We start from the raw sequence: 20244 nt of genomic DNA on the forward strand, positions 1-20244 counted from the left end.
CTAAATTAACTTGACCTCTGCTGTTTGGTTTCTTAAATCGATTTTTTAGCACAATTCAGAAGAAATAAATATCTTCATTAGGTAGAAAATACCTTCGAGAATATTTGTGATTTTTTCATTGATTGACTTATAGATTTTTTCCACATAAATCTACATGCCTTTCAATATTCCCGAACGTATTTTCAACTCATGCCTTTCATAGACAACTACACCTACACACGCCATTTTGTAATTTTGAGCATGTTGACTCCGCTACGAAAATGATTTTCTTTTCTCAAATTAAATATTATGGCAGTGTAATTTAGTAATTTAATTAGTGAACATAAATAATACAACAAAATGGATATGGCGGAAGTTAAATCGTTCAACGCGGAGGTATTTAATTCACTTCGGTGTCGTATCGTACAAAATGTTCCGTGGCATCATATTAACAATCTTTTTCTTACAGTTATCCGGGTTGTACGACAACAAACCGCCTATATCAAAGGCGAAAATGAGTGCTATCACCAGAGGAGCTATTAAAGCCATAAAGTTCTATAAACATGTAGTGCACAGTGTTGAAAAGTTCATACAGAAGTGCAAGCCAGAGTACAAAGTGCCTGGTCTTTACGTGATAGATTCGATCGTGAGACAGTCGCGGCATCAGTTCGGACAAGACAAGGATGTGTTCGCTCCGAGGTTCGCGAAGAACATGCAACAAACATTCGCTAACTTGTTCAGATGTCCTCCCGAAGATAAGGTTAGTTACATAAAATGACTGTTTTAGGTTATAATCTGTCCCTCTCTTATCTATGTGTTGTACAAATAATGTAAGAAACGGACCCGGCCCACAGATTCCTGATAACAGAGAGTTGAAAGTGATTTTTAAGAGGTCTCTTATCATGATTGGCCGTAGCTTAACTAACAAGTGATTGTGTTGTAAACAAGGAGGAAAATATTGCCTCATCTGTAATGCTAATAAGATTTTATAATGTTACTAATCTTAAGATTAACATTGAAATATGATGTTTTCACTTTTTACATAGTAATTGTTACTTTCCATAATCTGTTTATGACAAAACTTTCTTTTGAAAAACATTTTTATTTCTAGGTACACACCCATTCACTATAAAAAAACCCACTTCTACTATTTATTTGATATCTCAATACATTTTCTAATCATTTTAATATTATCATTTGTTTTGATCCTTATCAATTTGTAACCAATAGGACTTTATTCTCAATTATTTACGTCATATATTCCAGCGCAACATAATCAGGGTGCTAAACTTATGGCAGAAGAACAATGTGTTCAGTCCGCAAGTCATCCAGCCTCTGCTGGACATGGCGGACCCCAACCATCCATTACATCAAGAGATTCAACAACAACAAAACAATACTGCTAATGGTAAGATCTTATAAAATATTTTAAAACCTCTTCAGTCTTATAATCAATCAAACATTTTGCCCAGGTTTCACCACTTGTTATTAAGTTTTGGTTTGCTTATCAAGTAGAATACATTAGTCATGAAATATGACCCTTACTCTAGTTACAGTAGTACAAGTTTATATTCTAAATGAAAGCTACCTATACCAAATTTCTGTTTATGATGTTGAAATTAAAATTCTGTATAAACAAACACTATATTAATAGCTCACCTAATTTCAACTAGAATACAATTTTATAGCATCACTGAACAAAAATATGGGTAATTGCATAAGAAAACAAATTCTTCAATATTATTATAAAACCATCTTTCATAATTTAAAATGGTACTCCATGGTTAAGGCAAACTGTTTGCCATATTTTTATTGAGAATAGAGCAAAATTGATACCTCAACTGAAGTTGTATTGTATAGAATACTTTTAGAGCCATTTTGATAACATAAACAATGTACTATTACAGGAAGCGGTCTGAATGCGAGTCACTCATCGGACAACAAGTTATCACCACCTCAGCATTCTCCTGCACCATCGCCCATGGGAGGAGATCAGGTAAATATTTACACATGTCATGACTAGTTTCTTTACACACACTCATAAAATCATGTCTGTTTTCCATAGAGCTTGCAGACACACCACCGGTTTCTGAGGTACATTTAGCGGCAGTTTATCTATTCAATAGTGTTAAAACTCATACAAAAAAACGCAATTGAATAGATTAACTGCCGCTAAATGTTCCTCAGAAACCGGGGGTAAATAATGCCACTCTGTTTAAGAGTTCTTCACTCCTGACCTTTAAGAAGGACATCACTTATATGATGTGTGTGCATGTCTTTCAAGGGTCTGTCATGGCATTTCTTTCTCCTCTGTCTACTTTATTGTCATAAAACAAGTGTCATATACATAATAATAAGCATATTAGCAGTGATAAGTGAATGGTATTTAACCACTACCTGTACACAGTTAAAGGTTCAAATCCAATAATTTTATCAATATGTATAATAGATTTTGATTAGTTTTAATGGCAAACAAAATATAGATAAATTTCGCCAGTGACTTCATAAAAATAGTTATTGAAGAAATGGTAAATGATAGACTTCTCTCATTATGGGAGTCCTATGCCCATATTGTAGGATAAAATTATAACCCAATGATCACCGTATTAATATAATTATCATGTTAATACATTAATTTAAATAAAAGTTGCTCAAATTGTTGTCATACAAAGCTAGCCTTGGTTGCCATGGTAACAAGTAATCAAAACTATGTTTCTTAGTGGTTTACAAACGCAGACCTACTAAAATAGACTTGCAACATGCATGGCCACTACATTTCTACTAATTTACATATAATTATTTATCTGTGTGTACTATGTTTATGGCAGCTCATAATAAAAACAAATAAAAAACGGTGTAGTCATGGTTTACAATTTAATCACTTATCTAGTTGATATTACTTGATATGATTCATATCATTATTATTAAACTTAATTAAGATAATTTTTATCTTGTTACATATTTTATTGAACAAAAAATCTAACAGTAAACTGAGTCAATGATTGCATCAATTTCTGCCTGATAATATGTTAATTATGCGCAACAAAAGTACATTTATGAATGATTGTTTCCAAATTGTGCCGAAGGAACATTTTACAAGAATAAACTAGGGCTATTAAGATTATAATAAGGTACTATAGTGCCTTGCAATGACCAGTATATGACAATAACAATGTGTGTGTACAGTTCCAGGACGAGCCGGACCCTCAGCCGAAGTTCAACCGCAAGTTGCTGAACGACTTCGAGTACGAGAGCGAAGACGACTCTGCGCCCGAGCCGCCCGCGCACTCGCACTCTGCACACCCCACGCACGCGCCGCAACACAACACGCAGCACGCGACGCAGAACCCCACGGATGCGCTCGGCAGGTGAGATATGATCTTGCGTGGACCCCTAAGTTGGGGCACATTGTACGGTACATGCTCCGGCAGTTATCCCGCCGGTTGACGCTGAGAGGTCGTGAGGTCATACATAGTGGTTTAGTGGGTACGCCCGCCCTTCTGGTGAGGGACCTGCATAACCCTGCACTCCACCTAGAAGGTTTTCTGGGTATTGCAGAAGTACTGAGTGACTTCGAATCTCAGTTAAGACCATCAAATTCTCTCTAAACAGCTTTAGTATCAACAAGTTGGTTTAAATCGCAATCACTTATCTTCCAGTGTTCATGAACCACGATACAAAAACATAAACGCAAAGTGAGGCTATATAAAAATCCTAAATCTGACCTCTAGCTGATCATGTCTGTCTACCGTCTTATCAAGTTATTAGAGTGATGAAATAAAAAGCATATTTGTGTAAAAGAACTAAGTATAAAAAAACCGTTGGGTAGTTTGTTGGTTTTATCGAATGTAGCTAAAGTCGATAAATCATTTAATTCCATGTGTTAATAATTTTCCTTCTTTCTTTCCAGTATACTTACAAATCCTGAGATAATGAGACAACTGCAGAGTTTACAAGCGCAGATGCAGATGATGACTGGAATGCAGATACCTGTGAGTATACATCTTTAATTTTATTTAAGTACACCAATTATGTTGTGCTAAAACATGCAAATCAAATATCAAACCTAAAAATAAATATGATCAGTGATTACAATTAGCTAATAATAGCTAGACAATCGCCTATACTATGATATAGTTTGCTCGGAAATGTAAGAAAACTACGATTTTAACCGGACGATATACAATTAAACTTATTTGTTTCAGAACCTGATGCCTATGATGTCTGACCTACAAATGCAACAAAATCAAAATCAGGGCCTTTCGTTCATGGTATGTATGACCTTATTAATCTGTTCTCATATCACATTCTCACAACTAAAAATACAATGGCTTATTGTTGTAAACGAAATATGTAATTTTCCTTATACTTTCAAGATTAATAAGAATGCTTCTGTATTTTATTAAACTTAAAAAACAGTAATGGTTGTTTTGTACCATTCATCCTTTGTTTGTAAAAGTTTACTTTCATTTTCTGAAATTGAAATATTTATTTTGCAAAACGAAATTGATGGAAAGAGATCCGAATGTATAATAATATACTTTAAATTATATTACTTTATGGAGTCTACACACCAGTCTGTGACCCACGCATATACGTATACGACTTCATGTCAAAGGCAGACTACAACTCGCCAACATCAATTATAAATTAAACTTGTGTTCATCGTCATCTAGCTAAACTAATAATTGTGTTGTTTTATTGACAGTCATCACAGCAGGAGGGTCAGAAACAGTCGGAGCCTAAAGACGACATGGGCAACAACGAGTCGGACATAGAGTTCGTCGAGACTGGCCCGCAAGTTATAGAAATACCTGATGCTAATGATTCTAGGTAATTATAACACTAAATACTTTACGATTTATTTAGAACAAGCTCCGGTTTTCCTTCTAATAAAGTATCTATAAAATAATCAGTTGGAATTTTGTAAAACTTGTCATTACTTTTCTGTTACATACCAAATTTATGCATAAGCTGAGAATTTGGCCCTAATATTGCCACTGTGCGCTCCGACTGACTGACTTCACTGCTTCTACAGTGCAGTTTGTTAGCATAATAGTCAGTCTGTGGTCGAAAAAAAATATCATCTGAATTTATATTCCTTATACATACTTGAAAAAGCCTTCACGTCACCAAACTTGTTATAGCTTTATACAAGTTTGAAGCTTATATTTAGAAGAATCCGTTACTTATTACGAAAAATAGAAATGCTACAAATGTCGCTACAATAGTCTTACCCCTTGTTTTGTCTGCAGTCCGTCGCCGAAGTCCCGGCGCCACCGTTCCCGGTCCAAATCCCCGCGCCGCCGGCGGCGCTCGCGCTCGCGGTCGCGCTCGCCGCGGAGACGGAGGGACCGGGACCGTGACAGAGACAGAGATAGAGAAAGGTATGTTGTCATTATTATTATTTCAATAATAATATTGTTATCATGGTTGTAAAAGTCCCCGCGACACAAGTTAAACAGACAGCGCGGGAGCTGTCTTTAAAAAAAAAAGGCTATTTGTGTTTACATATTAATTTTGTCCAATGTTATAAAATTTACTCTTATGACTATATGAAACAACATCGTGAATGCGCAAATTGCAAACACAAGTTCCTAAACAACAGTTTCTTTAATACAAAATTGCTAACAGGTCTTAAAAGCGTTGACAATGTTAACCGGTCACCGATACCTTTTTAGAACTTTTCAATCGAATGAATCGATCGTGGTCACTACTTACTACTTACATAAATTTGACGGTATCGTAAACCTTAAAATTCTTATTGTGTTTAAGACCCGTCAGCAATATTGTATCACGTGTACAAGTCGTTATAGTTTGAAAATTAAAAAACTAATAATGATTTATATTGTTACAGAGAAAGAGACAAGGACAGAGAGAAAGATAGGGAAAAGAGTTACAAAGAACGAGAGGCGGAGAGAGAAAAACAAAGAGAACGAGAGAAGAAAGGATTACCGCCGATAAAGAAGGAAAACCTGAGTGGTGAGTATTTAAAACAAAATTAAATTTAATCTATTATTGTTGGTAACTTGGTAATGGGTTTCTTCCTGTACTGAGGGAGGAGATAGGAGTTGATGTTACAAGGCTGACCAAGTGCCAATTGAACAGTGTATATCTTAAAGAACTGTTACAGTATTTTATGGGTATGTTAGGTTTTATTACTATTTTGCTATCAGGTTCGTTACTGTTAGAATAATCGATAATTCTTTTTCATAAGCTAGTTCTAGCAGTGATAGCCGAGTGGTATAAGTTGACTCCTCCCACGCAAGTGGTCGCAGGTTCGAACCCGAGACAACACACCAATGACTTTTCGAAGTTATGTGTGTATTAGAAATAATTATCATATGCTCAAACGGTGAAGGAAAACATCGTGAGGAAACCTTGCATGCCTAAAAATTTGTTTAAAAAAACATTATTGAGGGCATGCAAAGTCCCCAACCCGCACTTGGCCAGCGTGGTGGACTCAAGGCCTAACCCCTCCCTATTTACGGGAGGACACCCTTGCCCAGCAGTGGGACATTAATGGGTTAAAGAACAAAAGAACAAGCTAGTTCTAAAAGACACTTGAATTCTCGATTACTCAGTCAGGTTTCTTTGAGATAGTCTTACAACTCGCACTGGTCGACTTAGATCACCGTAGGGCCGGAGTCCATAGAATTCATAGACGGACGAAATGTCGATTGACGTCACGTCCTGCACTTCGTAACTATACGAACGGTCGTATGTACAGATACTACAGATTCATGTTTGCGTGAAAAGTGGTTTGTTTGAATGTTAGTTATCCCCGCACGTACGACGCTGTTCACTTAGTCATTCCATGCGCGCTGCCGGGCGCCGACAAACACGTAGTGCGCTGAACCGACACTCGCGACGTTTGTGCAGTTTTGCGTACGCGCTCGTAGACGCTAGCACGTGCCCGAATTCTAGCGGGCGTAACGGCCGATATCGGCTATGTTATTTATACGAGACTGAGTTGTCTGTGTGTCGTGCAGTGTGCAGCACGACGCTGTGGGTGGGCCACCTGTCCAAGCTGGCCACGCCCGAGGAGCTGTCGGACCTGTTCGGCGGCGTGGGCGGCGTGGCGGCCATCGACGTGGTGGCGCCGCGCGGCTGCGCCTTCGTGGTCATGGAGCGGCGCCGCGACGCCAGCAAGGCGCTGGCCAAGCTCAACCGACACAAGCTGCACTCCAAGGAGATCACCGTGAGTATCTCCACGATATTACATTCAAATTATTATGACACTTGTACACTACTAAACAAAATTCGTGAACTAAAAATTTGCGAATTACATCTAATTTTCTTTAATGTAACAAAAGAGTCAAAAACAATCTTATCTATTCAATATAAATTCTTAAATAAAAAAAAAGTGTACGAGATCATAAGCAGATAGATTTTTTGCCTTCACATTATATTTTAAAAAGAGAAGTAAAATCTGATGAAATAGATATTTCCGCTGTAGTGTGTGACAGTATGATGAAGACAAACCATTCTTAGACTACGGACGATTGTTGTCGCGCTGCAGACGAGGCGGAGGTTTTCTCTGACGAGTCTCCGGCGCGGTGAACTAGTCCGTGCCCTGGTGCAATGATGGCTCTGATTGTCACACACTACAGATAACAGTATATTTAGATACTTTATTTACAGAAAATATAAATTTTAGTGCCTACCTATTTTGAAAAGAAGGATTAAATTATGATTGATATGATCGGTAAACCAGGTGTAGAGATTATCGCGCTGTTAAAACAGTTTTCGAATTGACCTCATGATTACGTCTCAGTCGCATCGCTATTTTGTGCTTCAGTCAGGAATCACTAATTTTAGAGTGTGCTCCGCGAGGATGCTTTTTTTTATATAACTTTAATTATTGGGGCAGCGCGTTGTCGTACGCGTCAATCACTTTTTTTTTCACTTTGGTTATCAATGTAACCAAGCATATCGTTCGAGCTTTGTATTAAAACCGGTCGTCCGTGTGCAGGTGGCGTGGGCGCCGGGTAAGGGCGTGAAGGGTCGCGAGTGGAAGGACTACTGGGAGGCGGAGCTGGGCGTGTCGTACCTGCCGTGGGCCGCGCTGCACGCGCGCTGGGCGCTGGGCGCGCTGTCGCTCGACGCGCTCGAGGATGGCGGCGCGGTCGACGAGGACACGCTGCCGCCCTGGCTGCCGCCACGGGTATGTACCACTTACTATTACTACTGGGAGGCGGAGCTGGGCGTGTCGTACCTGCCGTGGGCCGCGCTGCACGCGCGCTGGGCGCTGGGCGCGCTGTCGCTCGACGCGCTCGAGGATGGCGGCGCGGTCGACGAGGACACGCTGCCGCCCTGGCTGCCGCCACGGGTATGTACCACTTACTATTACTACTGGGAGGCGGAGCTGGGCGTGTCGTACCTGCCGTGGGCCGCGCTGCACGCGCGCTGGGCGCTGGGCGCGCTGTCGCTCGACGCGCTCGAGGATGGCGGCGCGGTCGACGAGGACACGCTGCCGCCCTGGCTGCCGCCACGGGTATGTACCACTTACTATTACTACTGGGAGGCGGAGCTGGGCGTGTCGTACCTGCCGTGGGCCGCGCTGCACGCGCGCTGGGCGCTGGGCGCGCTGTCGCTCGACGCGCTCGAGGATGGCGGCGCGGTCGACGAGGACACGCTGCCGCCCTGGCTGCCGCCACGGGTATGTACCACTTACTATTACTACTGGGAGGCGGAGCTGGGCGTGTCGTACCTGCCGTGGGCCGCGCTGCACGCGCGCTGGGCGCTGGGCGCGCTGTCGCTCGACGCGCTCGAGGATGGCGGCGCGGTCGACGAGGACACGCTGCCGCCCTGGCTGCCGCCACGGGTATGTACCACTTACTATTACTACTGGGAGGCGGAGCTGGGCGTGTCGTACCTGCCGTGGGCCGCGCTGCACGCGCGCTGGGCGCTGGGCGCGCTGTCGCTCGACGCGCTCGAGGATGGCGGCGCGGTCGACGAGGACACGCTGCCGCCCTGGCTGCCGCCACGGGTATGTACCACTTACTATTACTACTGGGAGGCGGAGCTGGGCGTGTCGTACCTGCCGTGGGCCGCGCTGCACGCGCGCTGGGCGCTGGGCGCGCTGTCGCTCGACGCGCTCGAGGATGGCGGCGCGGTCGACGAGGACACGCTGCCGCCCTGGCTGCCGCCACGGGTATGTACCACTTACTATTACTACTGGGAGGCGGAGCTGGGCGTGTCGTACCTGCCGTGGGCCGCGCTGCACGCGCGCTGGGCGCTGGGCGCGCTGTCGCTCGACGCGCTCGAGGATGGCGGCGCGGTCGACGAGGACACGCTGCCGCCCTGGCTGCCGCCACGGGTATGTACCACTTACTATTACTACTGGGAGGCGGAGCTGGGCGTGTCGTACCTGCCGTGGGCCGCGCTGCACGCGCGCTGGGCGCTGGGCGCGCTGTCGCTCGACGCGCTCGAGGATGGCGGCGCGGTCGACGAGGACACGCTGCCGCCCTGGCTGCCGCCACGGGTATGTACCACTTACTATTACTACTGGGAGGCGGAGCTGGGCGTGTCGTACCTGCCGTGGGCCGCGCTGCACGCGCGCTGGGCGCTGGGCGCGCTGTCGCTCGACGCGCTCGAGGATGGCGGCGCGGTCGACGAGGACACGCTGCCGCCCTGGCTGCCGCCACGGGTATGTACCACTTACTATTACTACTGGGAGGCGGAGCTGGGCGTGTCGTACCTGCCGTGGGCCGCGCTGCACGCGCGCTGGGCGCTGGGCGCGCTGTCGCTCGACGCGCTCGAGGATGGCGGCGCGGTCGACGAGGACACGCTGCCGCCCTGGCTGCCGCCACGGGTATGTACCACTTACTATTACTACTGGGAGGCGGAGCTGGGCGTGTCGTACCTGCCGTGGGCCGCGCTGCACGCGCGCTGGGCGCTGGGCGCGCTGTCGCTCGACGCGCTCGAGGATGGCGGCGCGGTCGACGAGGACACGCTGCCGCCCTGGCTGCCGCCACGGGTCTGTTACACTTACCATTATTATCGCTCATTATGAACATTAATATCGTTTTTAGGCCAGCTAAATACCATACCCTCACCTTAGTACACACGTGCCATGGAAACGAACGTGCATACAGTACGTATACGTATACGTGCGTGCGCCTCACATCTTGATCACTTGTATTCGCAAATATGCTCCTGTTTTATTCGCAAAACTTTTTATAACATCATATTTTAATATCAATTTATCAACAGATACTCCCCAAATCGATGATGGAAAACATCTCGATGCTGGGCGGCGCGGGCATGTTGCCCAACATGACGGGCAGTGCGCTGCCCAACCTGGCGGGCACCAGCCTGCCGCTCCCTCCCTCCAGCCTGGCCACCACGCTGCCGCCCGCCACCTTGGCTCCCAACCTCACGACACTAGCCGGTGCTAACTTATCACTACCGCCGAATATACCGACGCCAAATGCTAGTATGACGTTACCAGTTCCACGAATGCCACCGCCTGGGTAAGATTAAATAACGATTATTGATATTATCTTATAAACACGACTTATTTATTAAAATTAGTTACATACATTTGAAAACACATATTCCTCATAAAATCAACATAAAAAAATATTTTATTATTTTAATATAATTAATGGTGTAATACCACATTTTTAACCCAAATAAAATCGATACCCTAAAACGTAAATGAGTGATTGATTCTTTGACTGTAGACGTAAACTTGAAATGATAAATATAATATATCCAATTATCCAACTATACCTTAACTTTGTGCCTTGATATTTGGCCCAAGTACTGTGTGGAATTGAGATAGTTTTTCTAATGTTGATGTTTGTTGCAGTATGACACCTGGTATGCCACCCGGCATGGCGCCAGGAATCCCTCCCGGCATCAGGCCGCCTACCTTACCTGCTGGAGTCCCAGGTAAATAATACGTCACACACGTCTTCATTTTTTTGTTTCTTTTTTTTTAATCTTTATTTAAGGGGTTCAAATTTGGATATTTAACCCCCGCAGTTCCAATATGAATAACAAAAACAAAAGTTAATTTTATGTCTTGTTTTGAAAATGAACAAATCGGCTTTCAGAGTAAAATCACAATATATGTATTATAATTGTATTATTTGTTTGGTCCAGGTCTACAAAGTGACACAGGGCTACCTCCAGCGGGTCCACTGCTACGTTTCCCTCCTGGAATGCCGCCGCAGTCAATACCACAACCTAGTAAGTTGTTTTAAAAATCTTAGCGGACTCAGTCTGCACCGCTTGCGTTCTAACTTTCCTGCCATACAATTTAACTCCTCAGATATATTTTAGCTTTCCACCGTTATATCTGTTAATTTTTGCTAGTATTTCTGGCTACAAATAATAAACAATTAAGGTATCATTTTATTGATCCAAGTTTTTTTTAATTCTGCTTGCATAGTATTGAACCAAGTCGCTTTAAAAGGGCTTTTTTATTAGATAGAGTGATTCAAGAGAAAGGTTTACTGTGTTAAAAAATATTTTTTGTAATATAACTGAAAACCGGGGCGAAACGTTTTAAAAATGAATGTAGGTACATATATGCTAATTGCTAAATTTATTTTTTTCGCTAGCCAGTATGTTTTAACATCATTATTTATCTTGCCAGGCATGGTGGGCGGGTTCCTGAGCAGCCTGCTGGGCGTGGGCGTGGGCGTGGGCGTGAGCAGCCTGGTGGGCGGCGTGCCGCTGCTGCACCACGCGCTGCACGCCGCGCACAACACGCCGCCGCCCAGCGTGCCGCAGCCTAACGTGAGTGTAGCACCCGCTTATTGATATACACATAAACGATGTCCCAGAAAGATAGGCATCGTCCACTTTGACATTCATACAATATTGTAGCACGTTAAAAAAAATCTCCTGTGGCTATTATTAAGTCTACTTTGAACAGATATCTACACTCGTTATTTTTGTTTTACTCTCGTGCGTATTATACTAATGAAACTGACTGAGAGTAGCATTTTAATCTATGCCATGTTGCCTAGCTTTACAGTTTTTCTTAATATCAACTCCCGCACTAACAATTATTATTGCTGGGCTGTCGTGGAAACTTACAAAAAATTCACACAACAAACGCAAAAGGCAAACAGGCATATAACAACTATTTGTGAAAAGCGCAAATATTTATTCAGTATGGGAATTGAACCCATGCCCTCCCAAAGCAGTAATGTAGCGGCAGTGACCACCTTAACCAGTGCGCCACGAAAGCCGTCTGAATATATAATACTTAAGCTGAATCCTTCGCAGAATGTATAATATTGTATAATTTATCGCACTTTTGACTCTTTCTAAAAATTGTTCTTTATGTTGATAATAACTAAGATTCCTAATACATTGCTATTATAATACAGAGGACTGGTGAAGTGAGTCACAGTGACGACGCAATGGAATTAGACACGGAAGAACAACACGATGAAACCAACGGTGATGTCAACGACTCCAAAGCGCCTGCACTACTGCCTGATCAGGTAAATACAGGAATGCTTAACCACAAATACTATATTTCACGAAATCTCGCGACTTTTACGTTTCTAGCGACGTATCAAGCGTAGCATGTCAAGCAAAGTCAGGCAACGTCATTTTACTGCACCCGATGTCGCTAACGGTGTATCGCAAGACATTTGGTCCTTTATTGTAAACCCGGCTTTTTAGTCGCCATGATAACTTAAAGCCTTTTCCTTAACACCACAGATATAGATGTGAATAACTTGTAAAACATGTCATAGTGATAAAATAACAAATAATTCTTGAGTTTATATACAAAAGCACTTTATTTATTTGTCTATTTCTTCACCCAGATCCAAGCGTTACTATCAAAACCGCCACCAAACTTCAACGCATCAGAACCACCTCCGGGCTTCAATCTATCCGAACCTCCGCCATTCAACGCGAGTCAACCACCTCCCTCCACGGACGACAAACAAGACGACGAGAGGAAAGACAGGGAGAGAGATAGGAGGGACAGAGACCGCGATAGACGAGGTGATCAGAGGGCTGATCAGAGAGGCGATCAGAGAGATAGAGAACGTGGGGATAGAAGAGATAGAGATCGCAGGGAGAGAGGCGATCGAGGTGATAGAGGCAGGGATAGAGATAGGTGAGTGTTGTTTTATTGCATTACAATTAATTTTATATCTTGAAGCCTTTGCTTAGCTCAGGAGAACGACGTATTATTATGCTAAGAAAAACTACTATTTCAAATACTAGACTTGATCAAAAGTATTCATTCAAGTTAGTGTTCGTATATCAGAGCTGGTTGGTGGGCATTGTTGTAGACTAAAATATTCAAACATGTGATCGCGTATAAGGTCGATAGGACAGACCCAAATATTCTGCGTGTTACTTATTCACTCATGTGTTACGCGACTCGCCATCGTGTACATAAAGGAGCTCTTAAACGTCTCTAAAGAAAAAAAATACATTAGAAGTTGCATTTTCTGAATTTGATGTTTATGTTAAGTAACTAAAACTTCTGTGGCAAATGTTACTAAAACTGTTTCTTTTGGTACAGGGAACGCGACGACAGGCGGGATCGTGACAGAGATCGCGGTCGTGACAGGCGAGACAGAGACAGAGATAGGGACAGGGAACGTGACCGATTTAACAACAGAGATAATAACAGGTGAGACATATTTCTAAACTTTCAGATTTTATTAAAATTTACATGTATTGGACAATATTTTGAAGAGTAAATAAATAGATACATGAGTGTCCCAAAAGTGGCTTTTATGAAATTATTTTGTAATTATAACTTTTTGTAATTTTCCTGTATTTAATAATCATATGCAAAAAAATTGCAATCATTTTACATCTCTGTCTAAGTTCAGATTCGAACTAATTTTATTTTGCTATAAATTATTTACCAATGACAAAGCAGTCCAGTGTTCCAGCGCCTTTTTTTAATGATTTAATTCGTGAAAATCTCATAACAAATAAATTACTACATACTAATCTTTATACAATGGAATCAACACCAAATAAAATCTTTTGACACATACTATAACGATAAAACAACGTACCAATCCTTACTTTTGTTCACAGAGAGCGCAGTCGCGAGAAGTCCCCCCGCACAGCGAACACATCAGACAACCCAGAGAAGAGCCTACAGGAGCGGCTGTGGGAGATGGCCAACGGCAAGCCGCCCGCGCACGACAAGCACGACTACGACGCCGAGCCGCGCGACGAGACAAGGGACAGGCCGCCGCTCATCGACCGCGTGCCGCCACGACATGACGGACCTATCGGCCTCGATGCTGGTGAGAATTTTGAATAATGTGTATTGATTTTGTATGCCTAAGGAATGCGGGATAGTATAGTTTGTTAGTTGGTAGTAGTTTTAGTAGTTAACAGAGATCGTGCTATGTAATGTTAAAGTTAAATCTCATGTCATTAACTAGAAGCCGATTTTTTTTAAACGGTTTGATTTTTTTTTGTTTTTTTATGATTATTTGGTGTGTATGAGTATAGGTCGTTAGATCTATACAGTATCAATGCTGAATGTCAGCTAGTGTGTATATAAAAGTAGCATATTTGACTTTGACTTTGACTATAGAAATATAGTGACGTCACAATATCGTATTTTCGCAGGGATCATATGAGTGCGGAATATAATGTTTCAGTCTGTAATAATTTTAATTTTCATAATGTGAGCGTTTTGGGTGAACCTTTTACGAATACAAGTTTTATCATTTTTCGTTAACCCAGTCAACTACTAAGGGGACCTAGGTCCGATTTCTTTTGTTGATTAGGTGTATATTGGATTTGCAATTTTTCTTCATACGTTTTATCGATCTCTTCGTACTATTCATATGTTATACTGTCGAGTGAGTGGATCTCACCGCGGTTAGCTACAAGGTGTGTGTGCTCAGTTGCAGAGAGCGAGGCGGGCCCGGGCGGCGCGGGCGACAGCAGCTGGACGCCGCTGGCGCCGCCGCGCCTGCCGCCGCCGCACATGGCGCCGCACTTCCGCGCCGGTATGAACCACGCCTTACACCTAACTAACTAACTATAGCAGCATTATAATCAGCCCATATTGTCCCACTGTAGAGCAAAGGCCCCCTCTTTCCACCTATCTCTGTCTAAAGCTATTTGATGCCAATCTTTAGTATGAGAGTCCAACTCATAGCTTGTTTTAATAAAACATACCTTCTCTCCTAGTCAGACCTAGGAACATTATGCTCCTTAACAATCCTAACCTATCGATTCGTAAACTGTTGAAAGATGCGAGTAACTTCGTAACGGATCTTAAATGCGAATCCGTAATTTTCATATTCATAACATCCCTACACCAAGCGAACTGAAAATGACGTAACTGTCGTTAGCTAGCTAGCCTTTCATTCCACTTTTCGGAAAAATCCTCTGTCCGTGACTTCCATTTTTTGCGATCTTTTGTCATCAAAAATTGTAATTCACATTATTTAACTTTTTCATAATCATATAACTTTATCTCAGAAATAATTTATTGATTTGGTCAGTGTCTCTATACATTGACTGTAAAAAATATTATTTCTCAAGTAAAGTTATGTGAAATGTCGTTGGCCCTAACCCAGTTTGACGATTTTAAGCGTTTTCATTTTTTTTACAACATTCACCCAACGTTTTAAAATCCTTACATGTAAATTAAAACCTGAGTTGATTTTTTTATGCTTATTAATTATTATGTTGCATTACTAAATTAAGTATTTATTTATTTCCTCCTCTCTTCTCTTAATTTCTGTTTCAATTTCAATACACATTGGTGATGGAAATTAGAACAATTATTTTGTACAGTAGTATTGGTATCATAGTTAAGTCTTAAAGACTGTTTCAATTTACAGAATTGAGAATGAGAGGACCGCCTAGGCAACCGATGCAAGGTACGGCTAGACAAGGCTATGTACATATATAGTTGCGTACTACCAATTAGGAAGGGACGCCTCGCATTGTTTATATGAACTAATCGTCTCCCGCTGACCTCTATCACACTGATAAATTAAAGCAATTTTCTATAGTTTGTATTCTTTTTATTCCATTTTTTATTTTAAAATATGGGTTCTTACCCCTGACAGTGCGATTCCTTCCAGTTTGGTCTGCGCATGCCTTTAAGCCTACCCACCACTAGAATTTAGGCTTATTTCCTGCCAACCTCTTTTCCAGGACCATGGATTGATGGCCCAGGACCCGGACCGTTCGGGCCACGCTTTAACGGCATGGGACCGCCGTTCAATCGCCCACCCTTCGACGGTCCGCGACCACCGTTCGATGGAGCCCCGCTGTTTGAAGGCGGACCGCGTTTCGAGCGTCCAGCCTTCGGCAGGATGCCGTTCGAAGCTATCAATCGTCCTCCGTTTGATGGGCCTCGTCCCCCATTCGACGGGCCCCGCCCTCCGTTTGACGGGCCGCGACCGCCGTTCGACGGACCTCGGCCTCCGTTCGATGCGCCGCGACAGTTCGACGGACCACCGTTCGACGGAGACCGACCTCCGTTCGATGGACCGCCGCGATTCGACGGTCCCCCGGAATTCTTCGATCGCGGACGACGCTTCGATGATCGCGAACAGTTCCCCGACAGAGGCTGGGGCGGAGGGGACCGAGACCGCGGCGAGCGGGATTGGGGAGACCGCGACCGTCGTCCCGACTGGGACGACCGCCGCCGAGACCGACGACCCCCCAGGGAACACGAGGACCGCTTCAGAGAACGCAACGATAGGAGAAGAACTTACGACGAGAACAGGTCCAGGAGACAGTCGGAGAACGCTAGACAGCCGGACGCGCCGCGACAACCGGACGCCGCCAAACAGACTGAGCCTCCCAAACAGACGGAACTTCCCAAACAACCGGAGACTTCGAAACCGGCGGACGCTCCCAAACAGGCGGAGGCACCGAAAGAAACGGACGCTCCAAAACCGACAGAGCCGCCCAAAGACGAGAGAAACTCGAGGCGCGAGAGAGATAGAAAGTCGAGGTGGGGCGCGGCGGAGGAGGCCGCCGAGACTACCGAGAGTGCGGAGCCGACCGATAACGATAACGATGTCCCGCCCGACGCCATGGAGCTCGGCGCCGACGACGACGCCACCGGCGATGCGTCCGTGCCCTCCGAGCACAGCGAGCCGCGCGACCTGCCCGCGCCCCACGAGGAGCACCCGGCGCAGTACAGCGACTCCTCCGCGCCGGACTCGCACCGTGCCGAGCATGAACATGGACACGGAGATGAACCTGAACAGGAAGCTGAACAGGAAAATGAACATGAACGTGAACATGAACGTGAACATGAACGTAAACGTGAACATGAACGCGAACGCGAACGTGAACGCGAACGCGAACGCGAACAGGAACAGGAACCCGAACCCGAACCTGAACCTGAGCCTGAACCCGAACGTGAACCTGCACCTGAGCTGGACAGGGAAGACTCGTACGATGACCGTGCTTTCAAACCAGCTGAAGACTACGATTCGCGTGACCGCACGGAGGAGACCAATTGCGATAGCCAGGATAGCGTCGAACCACCGCGTTATGAGCCTCCGGTGCAAGCCGAGAGGAAGGAGGCCGCGCCCGACCTTTACGATTCAGGAGAGGCGCTCGACACTAGCTTCTCGCTGCCATTAAACACTGACAACGACAGACAGTCGCCGCCCGCCGAGCGCAGAGAGCCGGAGCCGACGCCCGCCCCGGCGCCGGCGCCCGTCAGCCCGAAAGCCGACGACATATTCAACGTGGAGAGCAAACAGAGCGACGAGACCGAGACCATCGAGCCGCGGACCAGCGCCGAGAACAGAGAGGGTGCTTGACACAGGCAGAGATGGAGAGTGGGGTATTTCAAGTGGAAATGATTCGGGTGACGCCGCGGACCCGAGCACGCCGCGCCGCGCCGCACACTGTAGCTACGCTTTGTGGCCGGACCCGCCGCACAAAGCGTAGCTACGCTGCCGAACCGTTATAACGCCAAAGATATTTTTTTATACACGAAACAGAGTTGAAATATACGAGTGCCTTATTGGTTACCAAAGTGGTGTTTTGTTTTGATCGCCGGCACGCATCGGGCGTAGAAGAGGAACGCGCCTGGGCGCTCAAGTCGAGTGACCCGGGCCAGGTACGGTTGCTAATGATACACATTCAACGCGCGTCTAGAACAATTGCACGCTCCGGCACAACACACTATAGACACGTTGCAACATGCCCGCGAAACTCTAATGCCGTTCAATTCACATCCTCGTGTATAAAAATATTAAAAATCTTTGCTTAGAATTTTTAAAATTTAACTAAATAAAGTTGTTAATTGCCGTTTGTCATGTTGCAACGATAACTGAACTATCAAGCATTAACAGATTTGCACAATTGTACTCGGCGGGCGTCTTTATTTTATTATTGCATAATGTCGAAATGGAATCGAACAATACTAGTTGTAAAAAATATTTCCGTTAATAATAATATTGTAGATTAATTGAGTCTTTATTATAAGTAATGATTACCATTTCGACATATTATATCGCTAGCAATGTGTGCAAAATACCTCAACGGCGGCAGCGTCACTCGTCACTCGTCACCCGAATCAGCACTGGAATACATAAGAGTTGGTGTAACATCAAGGAACACTCTCATCTCTAACAAAATGGACATGTGTTTAGTAAATACGTTATGTCGACGTAACGACTGTTTTATTAAGTTCTTCATTATTTTTATTTTACTAACTTCGATATCTCGAATTGTATTTGTGTATACTTTCTTTTTGGCAACGAGTGTTGCACTAAATGCTATTTAAACTTTAGACCACCAAACGTTTTGTTGTTACTTATTCGCACTTTCTAAATCTATACTGACTTTAATCATTGACTCATTGTCTCTAGGTAATTTGGTGGCGGTAGGGAATGGATTTTAAAGTAACGACTATTTAAATCTATTTGATAGATATAAACATGTTTTATAAATTTATATAGGCACTATATCTGTAGTTAAATTGTTTATGGATTTAGGTTTTATCTTAGGCTGTCAATAAGTATATTTTAATTGAAGAACAGTGCTTCATAGTATCGGTGTTTATATGTAACATATTTTTATAAAATTATAATGTGAGTCTTATAATGTCATTGAGATTTACCTACTCCATTAATTTGAACATTTCAATGTTAGGTATATTTTAGCTGTGTAGATAAACATTATAATTTCAATGCATGCTTCAATGTTTGTCATATTTGCTTGAATAAAATTTTATAAAATTCATTGGAGCCATGTTTGATTAGATACCGTATCGTGTGTTGAATACAGCTGGTCCCGGCGTGTTGTCCTCAGTCGACGTACGGGGTCACTTTTGCACACATTGACTAGTATGTGCGTTGTTTTTGTTGTCATTTCAGCGATCCACAGCCTCGTACAAACGTCGACGTCTACTTCACATTATATGAAGTAACAGAGGACAAGAAACAAAGCGATCCTGCCCATTCTAATAAAATAATTACAATTCCACTATTTGTTTTATACAGAAAAGTTAATTTACTTTTTGTTTATACATCCAAGAGATTTTAATAATTTATCACGCTTGGTTTAAATCAAAGTAGTTTGTCTTGTTTAAAGTTGATATTAAAATTTCCACTTTGTAAATATCAAAAATTTTAAAAGCATTCGTGATTAAAGCCCTTTAGATTAAAAAGTGGAGGTTATTTTGTTTTTATTCTTGCAGTTTATAAACTTGTATGTTGTTTACAATTTACTTTTATTTAATAGTAGGTAAAAAAGTACATCTCTTTACTGATTAAATATAATTCTATTAAAGTGTCTATATAAATGAAATCAATTGTAAATCCCTTGCCCATGTTAACAGACCCTTAGTAAAATTATAGAACTACATACAGGACCCTCAATCACTAAGCTAAAAAAATGTTTTAAACTAAGTAGCGTCATTTCTATCATTTGCGAACATACCAACCGATGATGATGGTAATTTGTAAAACAAAATACCTCTCAAAACCCTCTTGTGGTTAAGCTAACCGATTCTTATTTGGGCAAGTTGAATCAGTGTCACCGAAATGGTGTGACAATTTAAGGCCATTCTAGATGGCGCTGGGCGTTTTGGCGGTAAACGCCTTCAAATAGAGAAAAAAAGAATCCATCCACAGATGGCAGGGTAATCTATGAACAAAAAAATAAAACATTCTAACATGGTACGTCCTTCTTTTTTGAAGTTAGCAAAAAGTTGCTTTTTATAAGAGCATGTAGATATTTTAACTACAGCAACTCTATAGAGGGATATATTAATTGGCTGGGTTTTGCTACAACCATTTGCTATAATTT

At 43.2% G+C, this 20244-nt stretch overlaps 1 protein-coding gene across 4 annotated transcripts; it reads left to right on the plus strand.

Moving 5' to 3' along the window:
- Positions 1–211: 211 nt before the first annotated feature.
- On the plus strand, positions 212–19177 carry Isha (Insulator su(Hw) mRNA adaptor). 4 transcript variants are annotated; one of them, XM_076119503.1, is made up of 23 exons: positions 212–375; positions 449–739; positions 1246–1387; positions 1887–1975; positions 3166–3347; positions 3890–3971; positions 4185–4250; positions 4688–4812; positions 5235–5366; positions 5837–5961; positions 6972–7180; positions 7955–9961; positions 10198–10457; positions 10799–10881; positions 11095–11181; positions 11591–11733; positions 12333–12449; positions 12780–13078; positions 13493–13603; positions 14023–14237; positions 14850–14954; positions 15798–15836; positions 16117–19177. In XM_076119503.1, the coding sequence occupies exons 1-23, from the start codon at positions 340–342 to the stop codon at positions 17745–17747; spliced, it is 6576 nt and encodes a 2191-aa protein (XP_075975618.1). In that variant the 5' UTR covers positions 212–339; the 3' UTR covers positions 17748–19177. The 4 variants fall into 4 exon arrangements, with proteins under 4 accessions (XP_075975618.1, XP_075975619.1, XP_075975620.1 ...); XM_076119504.1 differs by having other exon boundaries at positions 14856–14954; XM_076119505.1 differs by lacking the exon at positions 15798–15836.
- Positions 19178–20244: the final 1067 nt, after the last annotated feature.

Source organism: Anticarsia gemmatalis, chromosome 10 (assembly GCF_050436995.1).
Source record: "Anticarsia gemmatalis isolate Benzon Research Colony breed Stoneville strain chromosome 10, ilAntGemm2 primary, whole genome shotgun sequence".
NCBI classification, from domain to species: domain Eukaryota; kingdom Metazoa; phylum Arthropoda; class Insecta; order Lepidoptera; family Erebidae; genus Anticarsia; species Anticarsia gemmatalis.

What these genes read in the sequence shown, in the direction of transcription:
- Isha (XM_076119503.1), top strand. Translation starts at nt 340, where the DNA reads ATGGATATGGCGGAAGTTAAATCGTTCAACGCGGAG. An exon ending in GCAGTCAATACCACAACCTA is followed by an intron (nt 11,182 to 11,590) that starts GTAAGTTGTTTT and finishes TTATCTTGCCAG; the next exon opens with GCATGGTGGGCGGGTTCCTG. An exon ending in CTGCACTACTGCCTGATCAG is followed by an intron (nt 12,450 to 12,779) that starts GTAAATACAGGA and finishes TTCTTCACCCAG; the next exon opens with ATCCAAGCGTTACTATCAAA.